Source organism: Podarcis vaucheri, assembly GCF_965113315.1.
Source record: "Podarcis vaucheri genome assembly, chromosome: 12".
Classification (NCBI taxonomy): domain Eukaryota; kingdom Metazoa; phylum Chordata; class Lepidosauria; order Squamata; family Lacertidae; genus Podarcis; species Podarcis vaucheri.
In genome coordinates this window covers 60,307,418-60,333,466 of record NC_138750.1, presented here as the reverse complement: position 1 = coordinate 60,333,466, position 26,049 = coordinate 60,307,418, and the positions used below count along the sequence as shown (strand labels likewise).

Sequence of the window (26,049 nt, the reverse complement as noted above, 5' to 3'; positions counted from 1 at the left end):
CTCAAGGAAGCTTTTTCTCCAACCCAACAGCTAGCCGAAATACATCCGTGTCATTAAGCGTGCTTTTGAAGATGTGAAAAGAGCCCTGGGCATTCATTCAATTCAACTGATAACAAGGCCATGAGAGCCACGAGAGGAAAGGGAAAAAGACCGGGCGGGGCGGAGGAAAACGAGCGTGCGACTTGAGGCCCGCTCCAAAAGGAAAACCTCCGTCCGAGAGGTCACCTCGGGGCGTTGTTCTGTGCATTGCAACAATGATCGAAAGGGGATTTGTAAATTAAGCGAGTATATAGAATTGGCAAAATCAACTTCAGTTATAAGGTATCAATCAAATCAAAAGTTAAGAATGGAGTGGAAGTATTTCGATGATGATGTGTCAAAATATTGTTCTAAAAATAACATGTTAATAGGCTTAGAATAAAAAATGTAAGTGAGAAGTGAGGTTACAGGGAACCAGGCAGAGGGCCTTCTCGGTAGTGGCGCCCACCCTGTGGAACACCCTCCCTTCAGATGTGAAGGAAATAAGCAGCTATCCTATCTTCAAAAGACATCTGAAGGCAGCCCTGTTCAGGGAAGTTTTTAATATTTAATGCTGTATTGTTTTTAACACTCGATTGGGAGCCGCCCAGAGTGGCTGGGAAAACTCAGCCAGATGGGCGGGGTATAAATAATAAATTATTATTACATTATTACTATCATCAAATCCATCATTCTTCCCCTTAAGGACTCTGAGCTAGGTATGTAAATTTCATCACCTAACTTGAACCACTTGCTAACTCCTCGGTTCCTAGGAATTTGAAGCATCCAGCCTTTGCAAACCCAGAGGGCGAGGAATTTGAGCTTACCTTCTTCGAATAAGCAGACAGCAAACTGGTCACCTCGTGGATAAACACCGGGGGCCGGTCAGTTTGGACGTTTTCGAGATTCCTGCAAAGAAGAAATAGGGGAGGGATGAGAAACAGTCAAACAACCACAAAGTCCTTTGTCATCTGCAGCCGCCGGAGACCCAAGCCAGCTAATTTCTTCACATGCATGCTAATGCGCTGCAAAAGAGAGATAATGGTAATATTTATTATGTATGAAGCACCTCACACTAGGCGGTAATGACAGAGTGAGTAAGTTGGCAAAGAGGAGGAGGGGCTGCTGTCCTGCTAATATTTCAGATGCAGAAATTTGCATATAAATTAAGTCATGAGCGTGAGTGCACAGCCCATGAATTTACGACAGCCAATTTTCTAGCCCTCAAGATCTAGGAAAATTGGAGGTGCTCTTTTTGCAAACGGCGTCCGGTACTCCGGACAGTCGGTTCTGCCTGTCTCTCGTTCATAGCTGTCAACCTACATATTTGAAAATAAGGGACCAGCAGCCTCAAAAATAAGGGATCAGCAGCCAAAATAAGGGATTTTGCTTAGCTTATACAGAAATCCGCCACTGATGGAGCTATGCTGCTTTGGCTGCCACTGACTGTGTTTTGCAGGGGGTTGGACTGGATGGCCCTAAGGGTCTACAACTCCCACCAAAGAAGAGGGGCAGACAAAACTGATGAACGATGTCAAGATGGCAAAGCTTACAGGCAGAATTAGAAACCCGGAAGAGGACCTCTTTAATAAAGAATGGGGGAAGTTTATAATTTAGTTGAAAAGCTATTGGAAAGAGTTACATACATTGGTAGGATTGACAGAAAACTTGTAGTAAAAATTTGAACTATGGATGGACAAATGATTTATAAAAATAGAGTTATGAAAGGGATGCAGAGGGGGAAATCACTACATTAAGATGCTGAGCTGGTTGGAGGGGATGCTAAGCAGCACGTCGGGGCTGCCATTGTCCTGGGGCGAGGAGTTCCATCGGCCCTTCCCCGCCCGAGAGAGAGGGAGGGAGGGAGACTCTCCCTCATGCCGTCCGCGAGCCCGGCATGAGGCAGTTGTGGTGCTGCCACGGCCACTGAAGCGCCGCCCTTCTGCGTCCCTCCCCATCCCCTCCTCTTCCTCCTCCCTCAGGCTATCTCCGCCTCCGGCTTCCCCTGGCAGCGTGGCGGAAGTCTTGCAAGAGAGGGGCTGCCTGCCCGCCCGCTGCCACCCGTCTCCTCACGACGTGCCCTTGAGGGGGAAAAGGGAGAGACGGAGACGCGGCAGCTCGTGTGCGCGCGCTCTCTCGCGGCGGAGGACCCCGATCCGCTGCTTCCCTCCCGAACCGGGCGAGCCTGAAACCCGGGAAATTTAAGGGACATCATCAATAAGGGACAGCAGCAGGACACGGCGCTGGGATAAGGGAGTTTCCCGCCAAATAAGGGACACTTGACAGCTATGATCTCGTTCCATCACACCCCCTTCCATCAATACAATGCAGAGTCTTAAATACGTAGCAAGTTTGTATGATGACAAGCCTGCAAAACGGGAGAGCAATTTTCTCCATGGGATCATGCTGCTGCTCAAAGGGAAATAATGTTTGTGCATGCGTGTTAATATCAAGATACGACTATGCAGAATTAGATAAATAAACAGGAAGGATTCGAAACCTGCGGGATCAGAGATTCTTAGAGGACTGGAGTAAATATATGAACTATTTGAAAAGTAATTGTGATGAACGCTAGTAGATTTGCAAGGAGTTTTGTAAGGTGGATTACTTGATTACTTGAAATGTTACAAGAAAGACTATGAAAAGAATTATTAGTTAAGGACAATGAAATGCAATATAGAAATTAAAAAATGCAGAATAAGTGATAAAGAATGGAAAATCATCAGAGGTGCTGACGGAAGTCTAAAATATCGTACAAGTAGAGAAGGTATGTTGTATGACTGTTGGAACTGGTTTGTTAAAAAACCAATAAAAATGTATATACATATCCCGTATTTTTAGCTCTATAAGACTCACTTTTTCCCTCCTAAAAAGTAAGGGGAAATGTGTGTGCATCTTATGGAGCAAATGCAGGCTGCGCAGCTATCCCAGAAGCCAGAACAGCAAGACGGGATTTCTGCTTTCACTGTGCAGCGATCCCTCTTGCTGTTCTGGCTTCTGAGATTCAGAATATTTTTTTTCTTGTTTTCCTCCTCCAAAGACTAGGTGCGTCTTGTGGTCTGGTGCGTCTTATAGAGCAAAAAATACAGGATATATATATATATATATATCTCAAGATCAACAAACACACACAAAAGGCAAATGAGTCGATGATTCACTTCTTGGTTCTGTTCCTGCCGGAGAGAAAATTACTGGAGCTGCTTTCGCTTAAACCGCCCTCTTCAATACGGACGGAGCAACTCTTCCCTCCAGCCCCAAACCCCTAAATATATTTAAGCTGAATGCTGAGAAAATACTCAAAATCCCCCACGGAAACCCCCCAAAATGCCAGCCTGAAAATTCCCCCAAGCTTAACGTTGAAGCACACTCAATTTGAACACAGCTGTTTTTCACACAGGGGACTCCCCACACCCTGGGTTCAGTTTTACACAAACTCATAGGCTGCGCAGTCCTCTTTGGGGTTGTCGTCTTTTCCCTAGCTGGGCTCCTGCGCTTTCCAGTAGATGAAGTCCCCCCCCCCAATAAGAGAGATCAGAAAAGCTTTTTCAAGGCACAAGAGCCCTGCTGAGGAAGAGAACAACCCGAAACCCTATAGCCTGACGCTCACAACTTGCATAGCTCAGTTGGGTTGCAGGTTCGATACCTGGATGGGACAACTTCATATTCCTGCACAGAGTGGATAAAAATCAACTCAAGATAAGCGGATGCGGGTTTAACATATTTTCTCGCGTGCACAGAAGAAAACATCTCCCCTTGGCCTGGTCCACACACAAAAAAAGTCACGAAGAAAACGGTCTGTCTACGCCTTGCCCCTGTTGTCTTTGTCCATGGAGTTTTCTTGGTAGGGATACTGGAGTGGCTTGCCGGTTCCTACTCCAGGTGGATCACGTTTGGTCAAAACTCTCCACTATGACCTGTTCATCTTGGGTGGCCCTGCACGGCATGGCTCATAGCTTCTCTGAGTTATTCAAGCCCCTTCGCCACAGCAAGGCAGTGACCATAAAGAAGGCTGATCGCCGAAGAATTGATGCTTTTGAATTATGGTGCTGGAGGAGACTCTTGAGAGTCCCATGGACTGCAAGAAGATCAAACCTCTCCATTCTGAAGGAAATCCGCCCTGAGCGCTCACTGGAAGGACAGATCGTGAAACTGAGGCTCCAATACTTTGGCCACCTCATGAGAAGAGAAGACTCCCTGGAAAAGACCCTGATGTTGGGAAAGATGGAGGGCACAAGGAGAAGGGGACGACAGAGAATGAGATGGTTGGACAGTGTTCTTGAAGCTACCAGCATGAGTTTGACCAAACTGCGGGAGGCAGTGGAGGACAGAAGTGCCTGGCGTGCTCTGGTCCATGGGGTCACGAAGAGTCGGACACGACTAAACGACTAAACAACAACAACAACGCCTTGCCCCTAAAGTGGTGGGTGGGTGGGGGGTCTGGGTGGGCACAACCGGTTTAGCCTGGCCTTGGCTGGAAGCCCTGAGCCATTATTCCGCACAGGGAAATCTCTGCTCCTGACTCACGTCCAAGCTGTCTGTTCCAGGCACAATTCCAGAGAGTGCCAGTCGCCCAGGGCGGCTCAGCAAAGAGGCTCGTTTCTGTGGGGATGCTGCAGAGGTCCAGAAGGGGCAGGTGTGCAAAAAACAAACAGCCCCCCCCCACCTTTCTCCAAGTCCACCGCAGGCCTACTTCAAAGGCATTCTTGGCCCCGCTATTAATAAAGGCACTTCCAGCCAAGACCCCTCTCCTGGGGAATTTCATTTCAGGTCTCTGCCGGCTCCCCGGAGGGGGTTTTGTAACTCTGCAAGAAGAGCAATTATCAGCCGGTCCTTATCTCTGGCTCGCAGACCTCACAGGAAGAGAGAGCGAACATGGCTTTGCATCACACCAGACCCAGAATAGCCCAGGGTTTTGTGTGTGTGCGTTTTTTTTAAGAGAGGGGGAGCCAGGGAAGCAGAGAAGCAGATCTTCAGCGGCAACAGAGTGGCTGGAGGTGGGCTGGGACTCAGGCCAGGAGGGAGGAAGGAAAGGGAGTTTTGATAGCAGAGCGATAGCTGGTTATTGCAAAGGGACGGCCCAGGCTCCGAGCTGCTGGCGAGGGCCCAGAAAAGGCCGATTGGGGGCAGCACGGCTTGATAGGACAAATCAGTTTTACGCTGTCTCTTCCTCCGAGGAGGGTGCAGAGTGCAGACCCTTTGGAAGAGAGAATAATAATAATAATAATAATAATAATAATAATAATAATAATAATAATAATTTATTATTTTATACCCTGCCCATCTGGCTGGGCTTCCCCAGCCACTCTGGGCGGCTTCTAACAGAATATTAAAATACAGTGGTACCCCTGGTTAAGAACTTTATTCGTTCTGGAGGTCCGTTCTTAACCTGAAACTGTTCTTAACCCGAGGTACCACTTTAGCTAATGGGGCCTCCTGCTGCCGCCGTGCAATTTCTGTTCTCATCCTGAAGCAAAGTTCTTAACCCAAGGTACTATTTCTGGGTTAGTGGAGTCTGTAACCTGAAGCGTCTGTAACCCGAGGTGGTGGTGTTGTTTAGTCGTTTAGTCGTGTCCAACTCTTCGTGACCCCATGGACCAGAGTACGCCAGGCCCTCCTCTCTTCCACTGCCTCCCGCAGTTGGGTCAAACTCATGTTTGTAGCTTGCACTTTGAGGTGCTTTCGAACTGCTAGGTTGGCAGGAGCAGGGACCGAGCAACGGGAGCTCACCCCGAAGTGGGGATTCGAACCACCGATCTTCTGATCGGCAAGTCCTAGGCTCTGTGATTTAACCCACAGCGCCACCCGCGTCCCTCTGCAATTCAATAAAGTATTTTTTTAAATACAGTGGTGCCTCGCAAGACAAAAAGAATCCATTCTGTGATTCTCTTCGTCTAGCGGTTTTTTCGTCTTGCGAAGCAAGCCCATTGAAGGATTAGCGCTATTAGCGGCTTATAGTGGCTTATCTGCTGATCGGATCACCTGATAAGCGGCTTAGCGGCTTAGAAAAGGGGGGGGGAACCAGCAGGAACTCGCAAGACATTGTTGTCTTGCGAAGCAAGCCCATAGGAAGCGCCCATAGGAGTCCAAAAGCGAGGAGGAATAACAACGCCCACCTGCAAATGATGATGAAGAACTTGATCAGCAAGAGGGCCTGGTTGAGTCCTGACTCAGCCACCTCCTGGCGGGAGATCTGGTTCACACAAGACGTCAGCTGCTGGGTCAGGGTCTGCAGGACGTCACAGGGGAGCAGCGGGATCTCAGAGACAGAGTCCTCCGGCCTGCAAGAAAAGGACATAAAAAATAAGTTTGCAAACTCCCCTCTGTGGAAGTCAGCCCTCGAGAACATCGCTCCCTTCCGAAGTTACCCAGGTGGGTAAAACTGGCTTAGCCCACGACGCCATGGGCTCTCTCTCTGCCAAATCTGCTCCAGAGGAGTGTTGTGATGCTATAAGGAGAAAAAGCTACACTCCCTGGCAGAAGGAGGTACAGAAATGGGATTAACAGGCAAGTCTTCTTCCAAGGCATCTGGGTAGTTGAAAAAGAGATGTTGCTGTTATTCCTATTGTTGTTATTATCATCATCACCACCTCAGATGGTGACAGCAGTCACGAAATTAAAAGACGCCTGCTTCTTAGGAGAAAGGCAAAGACAAACCTAGACAGCATCTTAAAAAGCAGAGACATCACCTTGCCAACAAAGGTCTGTATAGTTAAAGCTATGGTTTTCCCAGTAGTGATGTATGGAAGTGAGAGCTGGACCATAAAGAAGGCTGATTGCCGAAGATGGATGCTTTTGAATTCTGGTGCTGGAGGAGACTCTTGAGAGTCCCATGGACTGCAAGAAGATCAAACCTCTCCATTCTGAAGGAAATCAGCCCTGAGTGCTCACGGGAAGGACAGATCCTGAAGCTGAGACTCCAAGACTTTGGCCACCTCATGAGAAGAGAAGGCTCCCTGGAAAAGACCCTGATGTTGGGAAAGATGGAGGGCACAAGGAGAAGGGGATGACAGAGGACGGGATGGTTGGACAGTGTTCTCAAAGCTACCAGCATGAGTTTGACCAAACTGCGGGAGGCAGTGGAAGACAGGAGTGCCTGGCATGCTCTGGTCCAGGGGGTCACGAAGAGACGGGCACGACTAAACAACTAAACAACAACAAAATGATAATATACCACCCTTCATCCATAGATCTCAAGGCAGTTTTAAACACAAAATTATAGCATAAAAGACACAAGATGCATTTTAAAAGGGCAAACTATGATGGACTATGCTGAAATGGCAAAGCTGACTGGGAAACCAAGAAGAGGACAAAAACTTTACAAAAGAATGGGGGATATTTATAAGCTACTTAAGAGACCACTGTAAGCAGATGGAAATGCTGGCAGGTTTTTGATTTCACTTGTAGTGCAACAAATTGTCATGCAAAATATGGATTGATATAATAGAGTATGGAAGAAGGTGCGGTTTTAAATGTTTAAAATGGGACTCCAGGGAGCGGGGTGGGGGTGGGGGAAGTCCTGAGATTTGGAGGAATCTCTGTACAGTGGTACCTCGGGTTACAGACGCTTCAGGTTACATACGCTTCAGGTTACAGACTCTGCTAACCCAGAAATAGTGCTTCAGGTTAGGAACTTTGCTTCAGGATGAGAACACTGCATGGGGGCAGTGGGAGGCCCCATTAGCTAAAGTGGTGCTTCAGGTTAAGAACACTTTCAGGTTAAGAACGGACCTCCGGAATGAATTAAGTACTTAACCCGAGGTACCACTGTATATGGGTATGTATTTGATTTTTTAAAAAATATAAACTTTGTAAAAATGATTTCAAGCAAAAATAAAAATAAAAGGGCATCGGATGTCAACCAGCCCAAGGCCTGGAATGTTTTAAATTTGTTGTTAGCTGCCCAGAGCCTGGTTTTGAACCGGGAAGGGCGGGGTATTTTATTATTATTATTATTATTATTATTATTATTATTATTATTATTATTCGCCTAAAGGTGTATATTGAAGGTGCCAGCCGAACCTCCTTGGGGAGAGCATCCCATAAACAGGACAGTGGCAAGGAAGTTTTTTTTTTCCATCCATACCGCTTCATTCCTTTCAGGAGCCGCAAAAATAAAGGTGGTTCAAGTGATACCCATCGTACGGTCGGCAGAAAAGTCAAAGGGGCTTCCAGGTAGCGGTTTAACGGTCAACCCCTCTTCCCAGGGAACTCTGGGAATTGTAGTTCAGTGAGGGAGATAAGGCTCTCTCCCAGAAACACCCAGCACCTTCAACAAGAGATCTTGGCTTTTCAGGGGCGTGAGGAGTGGGACCATAAACCGTTTCCGGGACAGAAATTGCGCATCACATAAGCAGAGCAGGAAGAGCTTAAATTCACTGATCCAAGCCCCCTAGCCGTCCACCAATACTTTGCAGATGAAGCAACCCCCCCCCAAAAAAAACAGCTCATTTTTTTCTGCAAAAAAAAGACGGGATGCACAGCTGGAAGAGGTGCTTGCAGGATATATAGCCAAGCAATAAGATCAGATAAGCCAATACAGTGGTTCCCTTGGTTCTCAAACTATGAAAACCCGGAAGTAAGTGTTCTGGTTCTCGAACGTTTTTCGGAAGCCGAACATCCGATGCGGCTGTCGACCATTGTTTCCAGGGCACCTGACCAACCAGAAGCCGCGCCTTGGTTTTTGAACATTTCGGAAGTCAAACGGACTTCTGGAACGGATGAAGTTTAGCCCTTTTGTTTTTGCTATTTATTTTGCATTTTTGTTTTTGAGGCTTTCTCAATTAATCTGTTTTTGTGGCTGTGTGGAACCCAGTTCCGCTACCGACTAATTGGTTGTGTGACTGCGGAAATGGATAAAAGCCCCCCCTCCAAACAATGACTATCATCAGTGCAGGTAAGGAAAAAATAATAATTTTAATTTTTATCATCTACAATACTGTCTTATTTGTTTTATAGTACAGTGCATTGATTCTTGCTTTCATCTTATGGATCCATGGTCTCGTTAGAGAGTAAAATTCATGTGAAATTGCTGTTTTAGGGGTTGTTTTGAAAAGTCTGGAACAAATTAATCCGTTTTGCATTACTTTCTATGGGAAAGCGCACCTTGGTTTTGGAACGGACTTGCGGAACGGATTAAGTTTGAGAACCAAGGTACCACTGTATAATATGTACTCCCCACCTTCTCTCTCTTTCTCTCTCTCACACACACATCTGCTACTCAGAAGGAACGGGAAACTACACCATAGATGGATCCCCTCCAACAACTGTCGCAACAGGCAGTTGTGTGTGTGTGGCAACACAACGGCAGTGTGGAAACCAGGAAGTGTGCTAATCAGAGGCTGAGGGAACACACAAATGGTGGTGGGAACAGAAAAGAAGAGAGCTTATGATGAGACCTCGAGGCAAGCGATTTCCACCAAGGGCATTTGGGTGTTTCCCAGACATTAAAACCGATTTTTGAAAATTCTGCCCGGACGCCATTCTTGACGGACGAATCCCGGCTATGTCCAGGAAATTATGGATGTATTGCAGCCCTGGCCAAAGAGGTGGTGCTAACAGGCCAATGGGAACGGCCCTCCTGTTGGGCAAATGGGATACTTCCCCAAGCACTAGCTAAACCAATGGCATCAAGAGCTGCTTGTTATTATATTACGAGAAATGTATGCCTATTTTCATTGCCTAATTTCCATTCAGCCCCCATCTTCCATCTCACCCTCAAGGGCCGGAAGGGAGTCCTATCCACCAAGCAACTGAATGCCCACCGACATTGTTGGACCAGCAAAGAAGAAGAAGAGTTTGGATTTGATATCCCGCTTTATCACTACCCAAAGGAGTCTCAAAGCGGCTAACATTCTCCTTTCCCTTCCTCCCCCACAACAAACACTCTGTGGGGTGAGTGGGGCTGAGAGACTTCAAAGAAGTGTGATTGGCCTAAGGTCACCCAGCAGCTGCATGTGGAGGAGCGGAGACATGAACCCGGTTCCCCAGATTACGAATCTACTGCTCTTAACCACTACACCACACTGGCTCTACTACACTAGCAAAGATGCATTCTGCTTACCTTCTCGGTTCCATCGAATGCACGGTGATGATCTTCTCAAAATTTGCGACGAACGCTTCCAGCCACTGCTGCAGGTACGCCAAGTCCTTCTGGAAGAAGAAAGGACGGAGAAGAAGCAATTAGAAAGTGCAATCCCCTTCTACCACAGGGCCAAAATATCCCAGGAGGCAAGCCCTCGCTGGGCTAATGTCAAAGCTCGTTCAGTTAGGAGGACATTTTCGTAGCTCAAGATCCGAAGTTATAGGGCAGGGTGGGCAACCGTCAGCATCTTAAAAAGCAGAGACATCACCTTGCCAACAAAGGCCCGTATAGTTCAAGCTCTGGTTTTCCCAGCAGTGATGTATGGAAGTGAGAGCTGGACCATAAAGAAGGTTGATCGCTGAAAAATTGATGAGATTTAGGACGAGATTTAGGGCAAATATTTTTGGCTCTAGTTTTTTTCAGCATGCGTCGATTCTTTGCAGAGAAAGTGGTTAAAATGTATAAGACGGGATAAAAATCTTGTTGGAGATGTAAAGAGAAAGATGGTACGTTTTATCATATGTGGTGGGAATGCAAAAAGGTCAGAAATTATTGGGAAATGATATATAATGAATTGAAAAAAAAGTTCAAAAAATACTTATGTTAAGAAACCAGAAGCATTCCTCCTAGGGATTTTAGATCAAGAAATAAGAAAAGACAACTGGAAATTATTTATGTATGCAACAACAGCGGCAAGAATTCTACTAGCACAAGCTTGGAAGACAGAAGAAACCCCGACGAAAGGACAGTGGCAAGAAAAACTCATGGAATATGCAGAATTAGCAAAATTAACAGATAAATTACATGAAAGGGACTTAAACCAAAACTTTAAAAGAGAATGGGAACCATATATGAAGAGACAACATGAAAAGTTGGACTTATTGGCAGGGTTTGAGTAAATATTCACAAACGTATATAATAAAAAATAGATGTAAAGGTATTAGGAATTAATTGGGGAAATAATACGCAGGATGAATAAATTGAAAGTAAAACAAAGTGGAAGTATGAGGGAAGCAGGAAAAAAACGGAAGATATTTCATAAAGGATGTATATATTGAAAAACCAATAAAAGCTATTTAAAACAAAGAACAAAACAAAAAGACGTATTCATTTAAAATTGCTCCCCACCCAGTCATTCATCACGACGATGAGCCAAGTCTGATTAGTTGCACTGATCAGCACACACACGAGTTTACTAATGTCTCAGAACATCAGTCAAATATTATACCATGACATCACCCAGTTTACTATGTGATCTCTGACTCAGTGGGATCTCGCCCGTACGGTTAAATTCAGGAAGGAGGAGGCGGTGGCAGTGGCAGAGGCAGCACAGAGGGCAAACAATTGCACCAAACCATATATAAGGAGAATTTTAATTGTTGCATTTTCGCACCACCCTTCCTCCCAAAGGGAGCCGAGGAAGCGTAAACACAATCCAGAGTAGCAAAATAAAACGTTTACGCACTCGTATATTTTTTTTAAAGTGCAATAAAGCAATGACACGTCCCGGGAAGCAGGAGATAAAAGAAACAATTGCACAATTCTTTTTAGAAAGGGTCCGCTAAATTGCAAGTTTGGATTTGGAAACTGAAGCTTCTGAATACAGTCGTATCTCGGGTTGCAAACGTGATTCGTGCGCATAGTTGTCAACTATCCCTTTTTATGGCAGGAAATTGCCTTATTCCAGCGCCGTTTCCTGCTGCTTCCTGCTGCTATCCCGGATTGTTAGATATCCCGTACACTGTCCCCAGGACAGGTGAGGCTGCTGATCCCTTATTTTCAAATCTGAAAGTTGACAGCTATGTCCATGCGGGAGGCACATTTGCAATCCGCAGCATTTGCAGCCTGAAGCGCCGTGTTTGCGCATGCGCGTGACATGCTTCTGCGCATGTGCATGACGTCAGTTTGTGTTCCTGTGCATGCGCGAGCACTAAAACCTAGAAGTACAGTGGTACCTCTGGTTGCGAATGGGATCCGTTCCGGAATGCAACCCGTGCATGCGCGTGATGTTATTTTGCTGGTCTGCGCATGTGCGAGCAGCGAAACCCGGAAGTAACCCTTTCCGTACTTCCAGGTTGCCGCGGGATGCAACCTGAAAAGATGGAACCCGCAGTTCAGTGGTACCTCAGGTTACATACCCTTCAGGTTACATATGCTTCAGGTTACAGGCTCCGGTAACCCAGAAATAGTGCTTCAGGTTAAGAACTTTGCTTCATGATGAGAACATAAATTGTGCTCTGGCAGCGCGGCAGCATCAGGAAGCCCCATTAGCTAAAGTGGTGCTTCAGGTTAAGAACAGTTTCACGTTAAGTACGGACATCCGGAACGAATTAAGTACTTAACCCAAGGTACCACTGTATTCGCAACCCGAGGTATGACTGTAACCTGTTCCAGTAGTTCTGTGTTCGGCGCAGTCCGCAACCTGAAAACGTGCAACCCACAGCGTTCATAAGCCGAGGTATGACTGTAGTCAGCGCCAGTGCTATTTTTTCTAGAAAAAGAGGTGCCAGAACTCACAGTAGCACTGGTGCCCACCTGAGGGGGCGGAACTGAGTTCTGGTGAGTTCCGACTGCAAAAAAAACCTAAACAGTGTAGTGACAACACTTGACTCCATCACCCTTTCCAGTCATTCATTCATAGGAAGACCTTCAGAAGTCCTGTAGTGATGCTTGGAGTTGATGATGCGGGCAAGGACGTCAAAACCAAGAGGACAGTAGTACCGCTGGCTGAGAAAATGCCCAGCCCAACAACAGATATACCACCTCTGTGCCCGACTTCGCTTTTTTCCTCTTCCCTCCCTGTCCCCTTTTCCTTTTGTGCTGCGTCTTTCAGCACCCTGCAGGAGGTGGCTGGCTCATTTTAACCGATTCTCTGTAAGTTGCTCTAGGAGCCTTTTTGGCTGAACAGCAGAGTACAAGTGCTCCAAACCAACAAAATCCGTGTTGTAGGGCTGGCCGATATATTGATATATCGTCCCAAGCTGGTATGAAGTCCATATCGTGATGTCAGTTTCAGTATTTTTGACCTTACTGTATACAGTGGTCCCTTGGTTCTCAAACTTAATCCGTTCCGGAAGTCCGTTCCAAAACCAAGGCGTTCCAAAACCAAGACGCGCTTTCCCATAGAAAGTAATGCAAAACGGATTGATCCGTTCCAGACTTTTAAAAACAACCTCTAAAACAGCAATTTGACATGAATTTCGCTATCTAACGAGGCCACTGAACCATAACATGAAAGCAATAAACAATGTACTGCAGTCACACCATCAATCCATCAGTAGCTGAACTGGGTTCCACACAGTCACAGTCACAAAAACAAAACAAAAAAGAGCCGCAAAAACAAAAATGCAAAATAAATAGCAAAGTTATTTTCTCGACGTAACACTCAAATCGGAAGCGTGGCACTCAAATCAGAAGTGTAACACTTAAAACGGAGCATGTTCACCTTCCCAAAAAAGTTCGCAAATTGGAACACTTTCCTCCAGGTTTGCAGCGTTTGGGTTCCAAGTTGTTTGAGTACCAAGGCATTTGAGAACCAAGGTACCACATGCAGTGGTACCTCGGGTTAAGAACCTAATTAGTTCTGGAGGTCCGTTCTTAACCTGAAACTGTTCTTAACCTGGGTACCACTTTAGCTAAGGGGCCACCTGCTGCCGCCACGCCGCCGGAGCATGATTTCTGTTCTCATCCTGAAGCAAAGTTCTTAACCTGAGGTACTATTTCTGGGTTAGCGGAGTCTGTAACCTGAAGCGTCTGTAACCCGAGGTACCACTGTATTGCAAATCATGATGTGTGTGTGCGTGCGTCTGTGCGCTCTGCAAAAATCACAATGTGGGGAAAACCGTGAAGCCAGCCAAAGCTTCTCTCGATTCCCTGCTGGTTCAGAGCTCCTCTGCCTCTTGCCGGAAGCAGCAAAACACAAGAATAGTCGCCGGCAAAAATCAATGGAGCTGAAATTTGGAAGGTAAAGGTAAAGGGACCCCTGACCATTAGGTCCAGTCGTGACCGACTCTGGGGTTGTGGCGCTCATCTTGCTTTATTGGCCGAGGGAGCCGGCGTACATCTTCCGGGTCATGTGGCCAGCATAGAATCATAGAATCCTAGAGTTGGAAGAGACCACAAGGGCCATCGAGTCCAACCCCCTGCCAAGCAGGAAACACCATCAGAGCACTCCTGACTTATGGTTGTCAAGCCTCTGCTTAAAGACCTCCAAAGGAGGAGACTCCACCACACTCCTTGGCAGCAAATGCCACTGTCGAACAGCTCTTACTGTCAGCAAGTTCTTCCTAATGTTTAGGTGGAATCTTCTTTCTTGTAGTTTGGATCCATTGCTCCGTGTCCGCTTCTCTGGAGCAGCAGAAAACAACCTTTCTCCCTCCTCTATGTGACATCCTTTTATATATTTGAACATGGCTATCATATCACCCCTTAACCTCCTCTTCTCCAGGCTAAACATGCCCAGCTCCCTTAGCATAACTAAGCCGCTTCTGGTGAACCAGAGCAGCGCACGGAAACACCGTTTACCTTCCCGCTGGAGCGGTACCTATTTATCTACTTGCACTTTGACGTGCTTTCGAACTGCTAGGTTGGCAGGAGCAGGGACCGAGCAACGGGAGCTCACCCCGTGGTGGGGATTCGAACCGCCGACCTTCTGATTTGTGAGTCCTAGGCTCTGTGGTTTAACCCACAGCGCCACCCGTGTCCAATCCTTATTTCAGACATTGTGATATATTGGTATATTGCGATGTTTAGTCTGTGACGTTTCATGATGCTGAAAACCAGATATCACCCAGCCCTACTGTGTTGTTTGGGGTTTGCATTCCCTCTAGGGACACCTGTTATTCATAGCATGGGGGTGCTATTGGACCCTGTATTGCAGCTAGACACTGATATGAAGTGCGTTTTATCAGCTCAGGGCTGGTTTGCAAGCTGCGCCCTTTCCTGCCTACAAATGACCTAGCCGCTGTGAGTCACAACCTAATCGCATCCAGATTAGACGACAGCAACACGTTCTACGTGGGGTTGCTTTTAAAAGGTGTCCGGAAACTTCGACTGCTATGAACTGCCTCTTTGCTCCACCTAAGCCAACGTTCTTCCGCAAGAATCCCAACAGCGTCAAAGTGCCAGTTACAGATAGGTAGCCGTGTTGGTCTGCCATAGTCAAAATAAAAAAAATCCTTCCAGTAGCACCTTAAAGACCAACTAAGTTAGTTCTTGGTATGAGCTTTCGTGTGCATGCACACTTCTTCAGATACACTGAAACAGAAGTTGCCAGATCCTTCTATATAGTGAGAAGGTGGGGAGGGGTATTACTCAGAAGGGTGGTGGGAATGTGAGATTGGCAGATAGCTGAGATGAGCCTGTTGACGACTCTAAACGACTGTAATAGGTCTTACAGGAAAAGGCAAGGGGTGAGAAGGTGAGAAATGGCTTAGTCATGTATAATGAGATAAGAATCCAATGTCTTTGTTCAAACCAGCGTCAAAGTGGTTCACCAGAAATTTGTGGGGCTCATCCGCTGAAGAACCACAGCCTACATTCTGCCTGCTCTTGTCTGCGATGATATATTTATTCTCAGGAACAGAAGATTAACTTAGGGCATGAAGACAGGGGCAGGGACCTGAATGACGAAGGGGCTGGACCAAATCCTGGATGAAATTTTAAAATGCTTGGAGGTTTTTAGCTCAGGGGGGAAAGACAAGCAGAGTGGTGCCTTGGTTCTCAAACTTAATCCGTTCCGCAAGTCCGGTCCAAAACCAAGCGTTCCAAAACCAAGGCGCGCTTTCCCATAGAGAGTAATGCAAAATGGATCGATCCGTTCCAGACTTTTAAAAACAACCCCTAAAACTGCAATTTAACATGAATTTTACTATCTAAAGAGACCACTGGTTCATAAAATGAAAGCAATAAACAATGTACTGCAGTCACACAATCAATCCGTCAGTAGCTGAACTGGGCTCCACACAGTCACAAGAACAAAACAAAAAGAGCCGTAAAAACAAAAACGCAAAATAAATAGCAAAAATAGACAGACCTCAGCGTAACACTCAAATTGGAGCACGTTCGGCTTCTGAAAAAAGTTTGCAATCTGAAACACTTACTTCCGGGTTTGCAGTGTTTGGGTTCCAAGTTGTTTGAGTACCAAGGCGTTTGAGAACCAAGGTACCACTGTGCCGTAAAGGGGACCAGAGGCTTATAAAATTATGCACAGAGTGGGAAAAGTCTGGGGGTCATTCTAATGAAGCAGAAGGACAAAAGGAAAGACCTATTCTTTCCTTTTGTCCTTCTGCTTTTTCCTTTTGTCCTTCTGCTTTCCCCCCCTTTTGTCCTTCTGAGAGCCAGTGTGGTGTAGTGGTTAAGAGTGGTGGACTCGTAATCTGGTGAACCGGGTTCGCTTCCCCGCTCCTCCACATGCAGCTGCTGGGTGACCTTGGGCTAGTCACACTTCTCTGAAGTCTCTCAGCCCCACTCACCTCACAGAGTGTTTGTTGTGGGGGAGGAAGGGAAAGGAGAATGTTAGCCGCTTTGAGACTCCTTAAAAAGGGAGTGAAAGGCGGGATATCAAATCCAAACTCTTCTTCTATTCGCACAGCACATTCGATCGCATTCTGGCAAATTCTGGTTGCGCAATTGAAGTTGATTGCGCAAGAAATCCACTTCCCCAGAATATCGGATTTTTTTATCATATGGAAAGTGATGGGAAACCCAGACAAAGTGTGGGATAACACTTGCTTTGATGCAACCTTGTCTAGCCACCCCGCAAACAAATCAGAGTGAATAAGCAACATCATCTCATTTCCCTGAGTCATAAAGGTAAAGGTAAAGGGACCCCTGACCATTAGGTCCAGTCGCGGATGACTCTGGGGTTGCGGCGCTCATCTCGCTTTATTGGCCAAGGGAGCCGGCATACAGCTTCCAGGTCATGTGGCCAGCAGGACTAAGCCGCTTCTGGCGAACCAGAGCAGCGCAAAGAAACGCTGTTTACCTTCCCGCCGGAGCGGTACCTATTTATCTACTTGCACTGTGATGTGCTTTCGAACTGCTAGGTTGGCAGGAGCAGGGACCGAGGAACGGGAGCTCACCCCGTCGCGGGGATTCGAACCGCCGACCTTCTGTTCAGCAAGTCCTAGGCTCTGTGGTTTAACCCACAGCGCCACCCGCGTCCCCCCGAGTCATAGTCCCACTCTATTCTACCTTGGTCAGACCACACCTGGAATACTGTGTCCAGTTCTGGGCGCCACAATTTAAGAAGGATGTTGACAAGCTGGAAAATGTGCAGAGGAGGGTGACCAAGATGATCAAGGGTCTGGAAACCATGTTTTATGACAGGCTTCCTCAACCTCAGTCCTCCAGATGTTTTGAGACTACAATTCCCATCATCCCTGACTACTGGTCCTGCTAGCTAGGGATCATGGGAGTTGTAGGCCAAAAACATCTGGAGGGCTGAGGTTAAGGAAGCCTGCCTTAAATAATAATAATAATAATAATAATAATAATAATAATAATAATAATAATTTATTATTTATACTCCGCCCATCTGACTGAGTTTCCCCAGCCCCTCTGGGCGGCTCCCAATCAGTGTTAAAAACAGTACAGCGTTACATATTAAAAACTTCCCTGAACAGGGCTGCCTTAAGATGTGTCCTGAATGTCAGGTAATTATTTATCTCTTTGACATCTGATGGGAGGGCGTTCCACAGGGCGGGCGCCACTACCGAGAAGGCCCTCTGTCTGGTTCCCTGTAGCCTCACTTCTCGCAATGAGGGAACTGCCAGAAGGCCCTCGGCGCTGGATCTCAGTGTCCGGGCTGAACGATGGGGGTGGAGACGCTCCTTCAGGTATACAGGACCGAGGCCATTTAGGGCTTTAAAGGTCAGCACCAACACTTTGAATCGTGCTCGGAAACGTACTGGGAGCCAATGCAGATCTTTCAGGACTGGTGTTATGTGGTCTTGGTAGCCGCTCCCAGTCACCAGTCTAGCTGCCGCATTCTGGATTAATTGCAGTTTCTGGGTCACCTTCATAGGTAGCCCCACGTAGAGCGCATTGCAGTAATCCAAGCGTGAGATAACTAGAGCATGCACCACTCTGGCAAGACAGTTCACGGGCAGGTAGGGTCTTAGCCTGCGTACCAGGTGGAGCTGGTAGACAGCTGCCCTGGACACAGAGTTAACCTGCGCCTCCATGGACAGCTGTGAGTCCAAAATGATTCCCAGGCTGCGCACCTGGTCCTTCAGGGGTACCGTTACCCCATTCAAGACCAGGGAATCCCCCACACCAACCCGCTCCCTGTCCCCCCAAAACAGTACTTCTGTCTTGTCAGGATTCAACCTCAATCTGTTAGCCGCCATCCATTCTTATGAGGAACGGTTGAAGGGAATGATTAGCCTGGAAAAGAGGAGACTGAGAGGAGGGACGATATCCATCTTCCAATATCTGAAGATGGAGCAAGATTCTTCTATCCTGCTCCGGAGAGCACGACTTGAACCCATGGCTTCAACAGCAGCAGCAAGAATAGGTCATGCTAAGAATTGGAAAGAAAAAGCTGTCCCAACAAAAGACCAACGGTTGTATAAATTGACAGAATTTGCAGAATGAGCAAATATGTCGGCCAAACAAAGGAACTGGGGCGAGAGGCAAACAAGGGGCGAATGAGAATACTTTGGAGAATACTTAAAAAGAGAGGATATTAAAACCAATCTGCAAGTAGGGATAATATCTTGAAACGAAACGAAGGAACTGAGGGAAAGGAAATAGGGTACAAAAATTAACGGATATTCAGGTCGCCTAGAAAGTCAAGGAGTGAGAGGCAGGGAAGTCGATATAGAAACAATGTACGACGAAAGATGTACGATGTGGAAAACGCAAAGTGGAAAACGCATTTTAAAAAATTACAGTGAGAGAGAAAGATACAATTCACCATTCTATTATGCGTAGCCAAAGGCCTTTGCAACGAACAGCAGAGGGCAAGAGAAACCACACAACATAACCTATAAAAGTTTACAGGATAAAAAATTTACAGGATAAAGTTTTAAAATTAGAAAGCATTAGCATAGCCGGAACGGAGTTTCTCAGCTGCCAGAGCAACTTTGACTAGCGGGTCTGTAATTTGTGGATCTTTATCAGCTAAGAATTTGACAGTCACTTCATGGGGGAGGAATCGACCGGAGAACCAGTTAAGAACAGGCGATAAAGAGTTTTCTCTGGGCATTGCATATATGGGAGAGAATAAGATGGAAATATGCGAAAAATCAAATGGGCACAACCAAGGAAAGCAAGGTATACGTCCATTTTAGTATCCTGTTCAGAAGCCTAGGCACACAGATCTTGGCAACGCTCGGGGTTCAGCGTGAGCCCACCCAGTTTCCCAAATGTATGCAATGTGGGTGTTTTAGGACGTGGGCACGATTTGCCCCCAATTCAGGGCACAGAACGGCCTTCAGGTCTGCGCTTGGACCGAGTGACCTTCAGGCTAGTTTCCAGACCGGCCGTTTGCTGAAAACAAGAGCTAACATTCCGCGGTAATCTTTGTCGGCAAACACGGCGAGATGGGGCCATAACACCGCCAGGCCCCTTCTCTATTTACAGCAAAAATCCAGACCAGAGATAAGGACGAAAATAAAGCCTAGAGATTATTGTCTTTGCCTAGTTCCCCTTTTCTCCATCGCCCCCCACAAAGACCCTCCACCAAGCTGCTGCTTGGATAACATGAACATGGACGCTCTGGTTTGGAGAGCATCTGTCCACTCACCGGCTTTTTAAAGGGGTCTGCTTTAAATGAGGAACTTCTTTGGTTTTCAAAATATCCGTAAGATGCATTTCCATACAAAAATATTAATAACAAGACTTGGAGATTCCAGCTAAACATTGGGAAAAACTTTATGATGGCAAGAGCTGTTCAACAGTGGAGGTGGTCGCAAGCAGGCTCTGTGGCGCAATGGATAGCGCATTGGACTTCTAGGCTAATGACTGGGCGAAGTCATTCAAAGGCTGTGGGTTCGAGTCCCACCAGACTCACGTTTTGTTGGGCTTCCTTCGACAACAACAACAATTTTTTTATACCCCGCCCATCTGGCTGGGTTTCCCCAGCTACTCTGGGCGGCTTCCAGCTGAATATTAAAAACAATACAGCATCAGACATTAAAAACTTCACTAAACAGGGATGTCTTTTAAAAGTAAAATAGTTGTTTATTGCCTTGACATCTGCTGGGAGGGCGTTCCACAGGGCAGGCGCCACCACCGAGAAGGCCCTCTGCCTGGTTCCCTGTAACCTCACTTCTCACAGGGAGGGAACTGCCAGAAGGCCCTCGGCACTGGATCTCAGCGTCCGGGCAGAATGATGGGGGTGGAGACGCTCCTTCAGGTATACAGGACGGAGGCTTGAAAGGTTAGCACCAACAATTTGAATTGTGCTCAGAAATGTACTGGGAGCCAATGAAGATCTTTCAGGACTGGTGTTATGTGGTCTTGGTGGCCACTCCCAGTCACCAGTCTAGCTGCCACATTCTGGATTAATTGCAGTTTCCGGGTCACCTTCAATGGTAGCCCCATGTAGAGCGCATTGTAGTAGTCCAAGCAGGAGATAACCAGAGCATGCCCCACTCTGGCGAGACAGTCTGTGGGCAGGGAGGGTCTCAACCTGCGCACCAGATGGAGCTGGTAAACAGCTGCCCTGGACACAGAATTGACCTGCGCCTCCATGGACAACTTTAAAAGAAGCAAAAATAAACATATAACAGCGGAGGTGTGGTCTTTCCTTCCTTGGAGGTTTTTAAGCAGAGGTTGGATGGCCACCTGTCGTAGATGTTTCGCTGAGATTCCTGCGTTGCGGGGGTCAGACTAGATGACCCTTGTGGATCCCTTACAATGCTAAGATTCTGTGATTGCTGCAATACCATCAATAGCACAAATAATCATGATGGCCCAGTGCAAAGAACATCAGGAGGGGCCCTAATTCAGTGGCCCAAGTCGTTTTGTTGCTGTTAAGACAGTTGGAAGTTGGAAACCTTTGCCTGATCTATTGCAGATCACTCAGAGATCTGTCAGTAGATCCCACTATGCCAACCCCCGATCTCTACCTGATTCCTGTCTGCCAGGCTGGCACAACTCTGCGAAAGGGCGCCGAATTTTGCAAGTGACTATCGGTGGGGGGTGGGTGGGGGGGGATGGAAAATATTTTTACAGAGCATTAGGTATCTGGGAGTCCTTCGTATCATCGGATTTTTCACCTTGGCTGCTGCTGTCAAATTGTTGTTGTTGTTGTTTAGTCGTGTCCAACTCTTCGTGACCCCATGAACCAGAGCACGCCAGGCACTCCTGTCTTCCACTGCCTCCCGCAGTTTGGTCAAACTCATGCTGGTGCTTTGAGAACACTGTCCAACCATCTCGTCCTCCGTCGTCCCCTTCTCCTTGTGCCCTCCATCTTTCCCAACATCAGGGTCTTTTCCAGAGAGTCTTCTCTTCTCCTGAGGTGGCCAAAGTCTTGGAGCCTCAGCTTCAGGATCTGTCCTTCCAGTGACCACTCAGGGCTGATTTCCTTCAGAATGGAGAGGTTTGATCTTCTTGCAGTCCATGGGACTCTCAAGAGTCTCCTCCAGGACCAGAATTCAAAAGCATCAATTCTTTGGCGATCAGCCTTCTTTATGGTCCAGCTCTCACTTCCATACATCACTAGTGGGAAAACCATAGCTTTAACTAAACGGACCTTTGTTGGCAGGGTGATGTCTCTGCCTGGACCCAAACAAGGGACTCGCTGGTTTACAGCTACACGCCACTAACTTGGCCAAGTCACACACTGATGGGAGGCGCAGTCTATCTGGAGGCCAGACCAGGATGGCGAAGGCTGAAACAGAGGGCGCACAACAGCAGCACCCTTGCCACATCCAGCGAACCGTTGCGCAAGCCGCAGCCGCTTGCTGGGTTCAAGCACCACTGTGCAACTCGAGCAAGAGGCGCAGGACGGACATCTTGACTGAGCAACACATCCTCTTCTTCCTCCTCTTCCTCCTCCCAGCTCTGAGGCTGCCGAAAGGCTCTCGGAAGAGTTTGGGGGCGAGAAATGAAGTCATCGCGAAACCACTTCCTGGCAACCACGTTCCCTTGAAAGCCAGCAGGTGGACTCTCCTTCCAAGTTAAAAGGCGCGTGTAGAGGTCAGGGCTGTCGCCGTGCCCCTTTTAGGGTGTGAAAAATTAAAGACCCCCTCAAAACCCAATACAGCGGATGCTCGGGTTGCGAACGTGATCTGTGCGGGATGCACGTTCACAACCCTCAGCGTTCGCAACCTGCAGCGGCGCATCTGCACACGCATGGGTTGTGATTCAGTGCGTCTGCGCATGTGCAAAGCGCGATTTAGCTCTTCTGTGCATGTGCGACCCCCGAAACCTGGAAGTAACCCGTTCCGGTACTTCCGGCATGGCTGTCAACATTCCCCTTTTCTTGCGAGGAATCCTATTCGGAATAAAGGAATTTCCCTTAAAAAAAGGAATACGTTGACAGCTATGACTTACAGGTTTCGGCGGGTCCGTAACCCGAAAAAACGCAACCCGAAGCGCCTGTAACCCGAGGTATGCTTGCACTGCAGTGAAGGCAAAGGGAGAGGGTACCCCCTTTGCATGAAGATGCTCTGTCTGGAGTTAATTTCCCAACCAGCTGCTGCCTGACCAGCTGCTGACCAGCTGCTGCCAGTCAGTGTAGACAAAACTGAACTGGGTGGACGAGTGGTCCGTTATACGGCAGCTTCCGGTGTTCCTAAGCTGAAACCCAGCGCTATCCACAAAGACCTCCTTTGGACTGGCAGCCTCCTCTTGCTGGGTGCAGGAATAGCTTGGTCGGCAGAGCACGATACTCTTAATCTCAGGGATGCGGGTTCAAGTCCTGCATTGGACAAAAGATTCCTGCATTGTACGGGGTTGGACTAGATGACCCTCGGCTCCCTCTTCCAAGTCTATGGTTCTATCAGATCTTGAAGGCAAGCCCCAATTGCTAACTGCACGCCTGAGATCCAGAGGGAAGGTTGACCACAAGGGCAGCAGCTCAATAGCGGCCCCTGCAGGTGGAGGAGGAATGAAGGAAAAGAAACCGCCACCACCTGCCCAGATCAAAACGAGCTCCTTTGCCCACCATTCATGGCTGGCTAACGCACCACACTAGTATATAAAGGGTTTGCCACAATCAAGTCGTTTCCCGATACTTCCCTCCCAGCCTTGGCACCCACAAAAGCTCACAGAGGGCAGAAGAGGCGGGCGGTTGGTTCAAAAATCTGCATCAACTTCCCCATCAATTTCCACATTCTCAATTTACCGCTTCTTTCTCTGCCGTGAGTCAGGGCTCCCAGTCTCCCAGTTCCCAAATGTATTTTTCGCTCCATAGGGCGCACCTAGTTTTTTTTTTTTGGGGGGGGGAGAATAAAGGATTTTTGTTTATTCCCCCCCCCCAGCCCCAAAGAGCAAAGAAGCCAAGACAGCCAGCGGGATCCATCCCGCTGGCTGTCTTGGCTTCCTCTTTAGCCACACGCAACCTCTCCAACCGGCAGAGCAGAAGCCAAAGCTTTGGCAGAGCAGAAGCCAAGACAGCGTGCGGGATGGATCCCGCTTGCTGTCTTGACTTCCTTTTTAGCCACAGGGCTGGGGAAGCCCAAGCTTCCCCCGACCCCAGCTCCCAGAACAGGTCCGGGAGCGGCGGCAAGGTTGGGTGCAGCCTTGCCGTCACTCCCGGAGTTTGCGGGGCTGGGGGCGAGCTCCAAAGGTTTGCGGATACCTGCCTGAAGCCCGGGGAGCCCAGAGGGAGACGGCACTGCGCTCCCCGGGCTGCAATCCGCAAGCCTTCAGAGCCCGGCGGGAACTCCTGCCGCGCTCCGAAGGCTTGCGGATAGCTGCCTGAAGCCTGCAGAGCGAGAGGGGTCGGTGCGCACCGACGCCTCTCACTCTCCAGGCTTCAGCGAAAGCCTGCATTCGCCCCATAGGACGCACACACATTTCCCCTTCATTTTTGGAGGGGGAAAAGTGTGTCCTATAGAGCGAAAAATACGGTACACCTCAGTAGGATTGCCTATGATCAACTGATCACCCCAGCCAAACTGAACATTTCCCCTTCCCTCACACAAACCGGGCCGCAAGCATTCAGGCAGCTCTGTTCTCAGAGCCGCTGGAAGGTTTTGTGGCGTACGCCAGAGGCTTCCCACCCAGAAGTGCAATGCGAGAGAGGCTGCCCATCGCGAACTGGACAAGGCCCAGCATGCAGAGCTCAGGGGCAGGTCACACGCTTGGCATGCCGAACGTCCCTGAAGAGAAGCAGCCAAGAATAAAAACATCCACGGAAAGTCTAAGAGCCTTTAGGGGAAGGAAGCCTCGGTGTCAGCCAATTACCCATCATATCCAACGTCCACTGAAAAACCGGGTGTTAAGAGGAATCAGGACTCGAACCGTGGATTTTAGACACACATCCCTGAGCATGTACAAAGTGCCTTCTGTGCGGATGACTCTCTTAACACAGGCAATCAAGCAGTTTCGCAATGCAGGCTAAGTACATAAGACAGACCGGTTCTAACCCAACAACACTTACCAGGCTTTGCAGATTAAATACCTTCGATATATACATCATCAAAGTTGGAAGGGACCTGCCCCCCCCAGGGTCATCTAGTACAACCCGCTTCAACACGGGAATAGGTAGCTGATCAAACCTGCAACCTTGGTGTTACCAGCAACACGCTCTACGCAACACGGCTCAGAAACACAAGCTGAAAAATCAACCGGATGCCAAAGACATGAGAGGGGTTATTTCCCAGGCAAGGGTCCTTTGGGACTCCTTGCAACATCCCGATGCAGCCGGGTCGCTTGGGAGAGAGCGGAGAGCAGGCTGCAGTCAGCTGAGACAGGTGGCTTCAGCGGCCGCTGCCGAAAAGCGGACTTTGGCGGAGGTTTTTACCTGGCTGGGCACGGCCGGGAGGTTTGGCAAACCCGCTGAGGACTCCATCGCCAGCTGGAGGAGGGAGGAGGGACAGCTAGGAAAATAGGAGCAGCCGAAAATCCATGCAGGCAGCAGGTTTCAGGACGGTGTAAGCTCTCAGAGGTCAGATAGCGAAGGAGGTTGAGAGAGCGACGAAAACAAGAAAGCAGCTTTGACAGAGCAACACTTCTTGTGTAAAAGGAAACGTCAAGTCACTATAACCGACAAGACTTCCTTTCCGCGCTGCAAACGAACCACCGCAAAAAGAAACACACACACCACAACCTTGTCTCTTGAGAAAAAGAAACCGTGCCAAACAGAAAAAGTCTCCTGTGCTCGCACAATTTCTGGTAGCTAAATTGCACACACAAACGCACACATGTGTACTTCCAAAAATTTACACTCATAGGTTCGTTCGCACATTACTTTGTTGTGGATGTGAGTTGAATGCAGGGACAGAGCTGGTTTTGAGAATTCGATTCCCTGGGTCTATCGAGAGGCGAGACCAAAGAAGTGTTTGCACATCTGAGCTGGAGACCAGCGCACTGTTTAGGAATCGTAGGTACTGAGATCCCAAAGGAGAAGAAAAGACTTTTTAATGTACGCAACGGCAGCCGCACGGATGCTGCTCTCCCAGAGATGGAAAGATGATAAAGTCCCTACTAGAAAAGAATGGCAAACTAGGCTGGTTGGACTGTGCCGAAATGGCAAAACTGACCCTAAAGCTCAGGAACCAAGAAGACCAGAAATTTAATAAAGAATGGGGGAAATTTACAATTTACTTGAGAGACCACTGTAAGAAGATGAAAACATGAGCAGGATTGCAGTAACAGTTGTAACATGGAAAATAATATAGATAAAAATGGAGAGATACAAAAATTGGAGGATGAAATAATATGTACAGTGGTACCTCGGGTTACATACGCTTCAGGTTACAGACTCCGCTAACCCAGAAACAGTGCTTCAGGTTAAGAACTTTGCTTCAGGATGAGAACAGAAATCATGC

General features: G+C 47.8%; 1 protein-coding gene across 5 annotated transcripts in view; it reads right to left on the bottom strand.

The window, feature by feature from the left end:
- The window catches only part of NBEAL2 (neurobeachin like 2), a 219,421-nt gene that overhangs the window by 127,655 nt on the left and 65,717 nt on the right, over positions 1–26,049 (bottom strand). For 4 of the 5 annotated variants that reach the window (XM_082192090.1, XM_082192092.1, XM_082192094.1 and 1 more), the window contains exons 2-4: positions 10,079–10,167; positions 6,132–6,296; positions 846–927 (exon numbers count right to left, since the gene is read on the bottom strand). In XM_082192090.1, the coding sequence (XP_082048216.1) occupies positions 846–927; positions 6,132–6,296; positions 10,079–10,167 (336 nt within the window). Of the gene's footprint in view, positions 1–845; positions 928–6,131; positions 6,297–10,078; positions 10,168–25,022; positions 25,183–26,049 lie in introns of those variants that run through there. The other variant, XM_082192091.1, reaches the window with a different exon arrangement.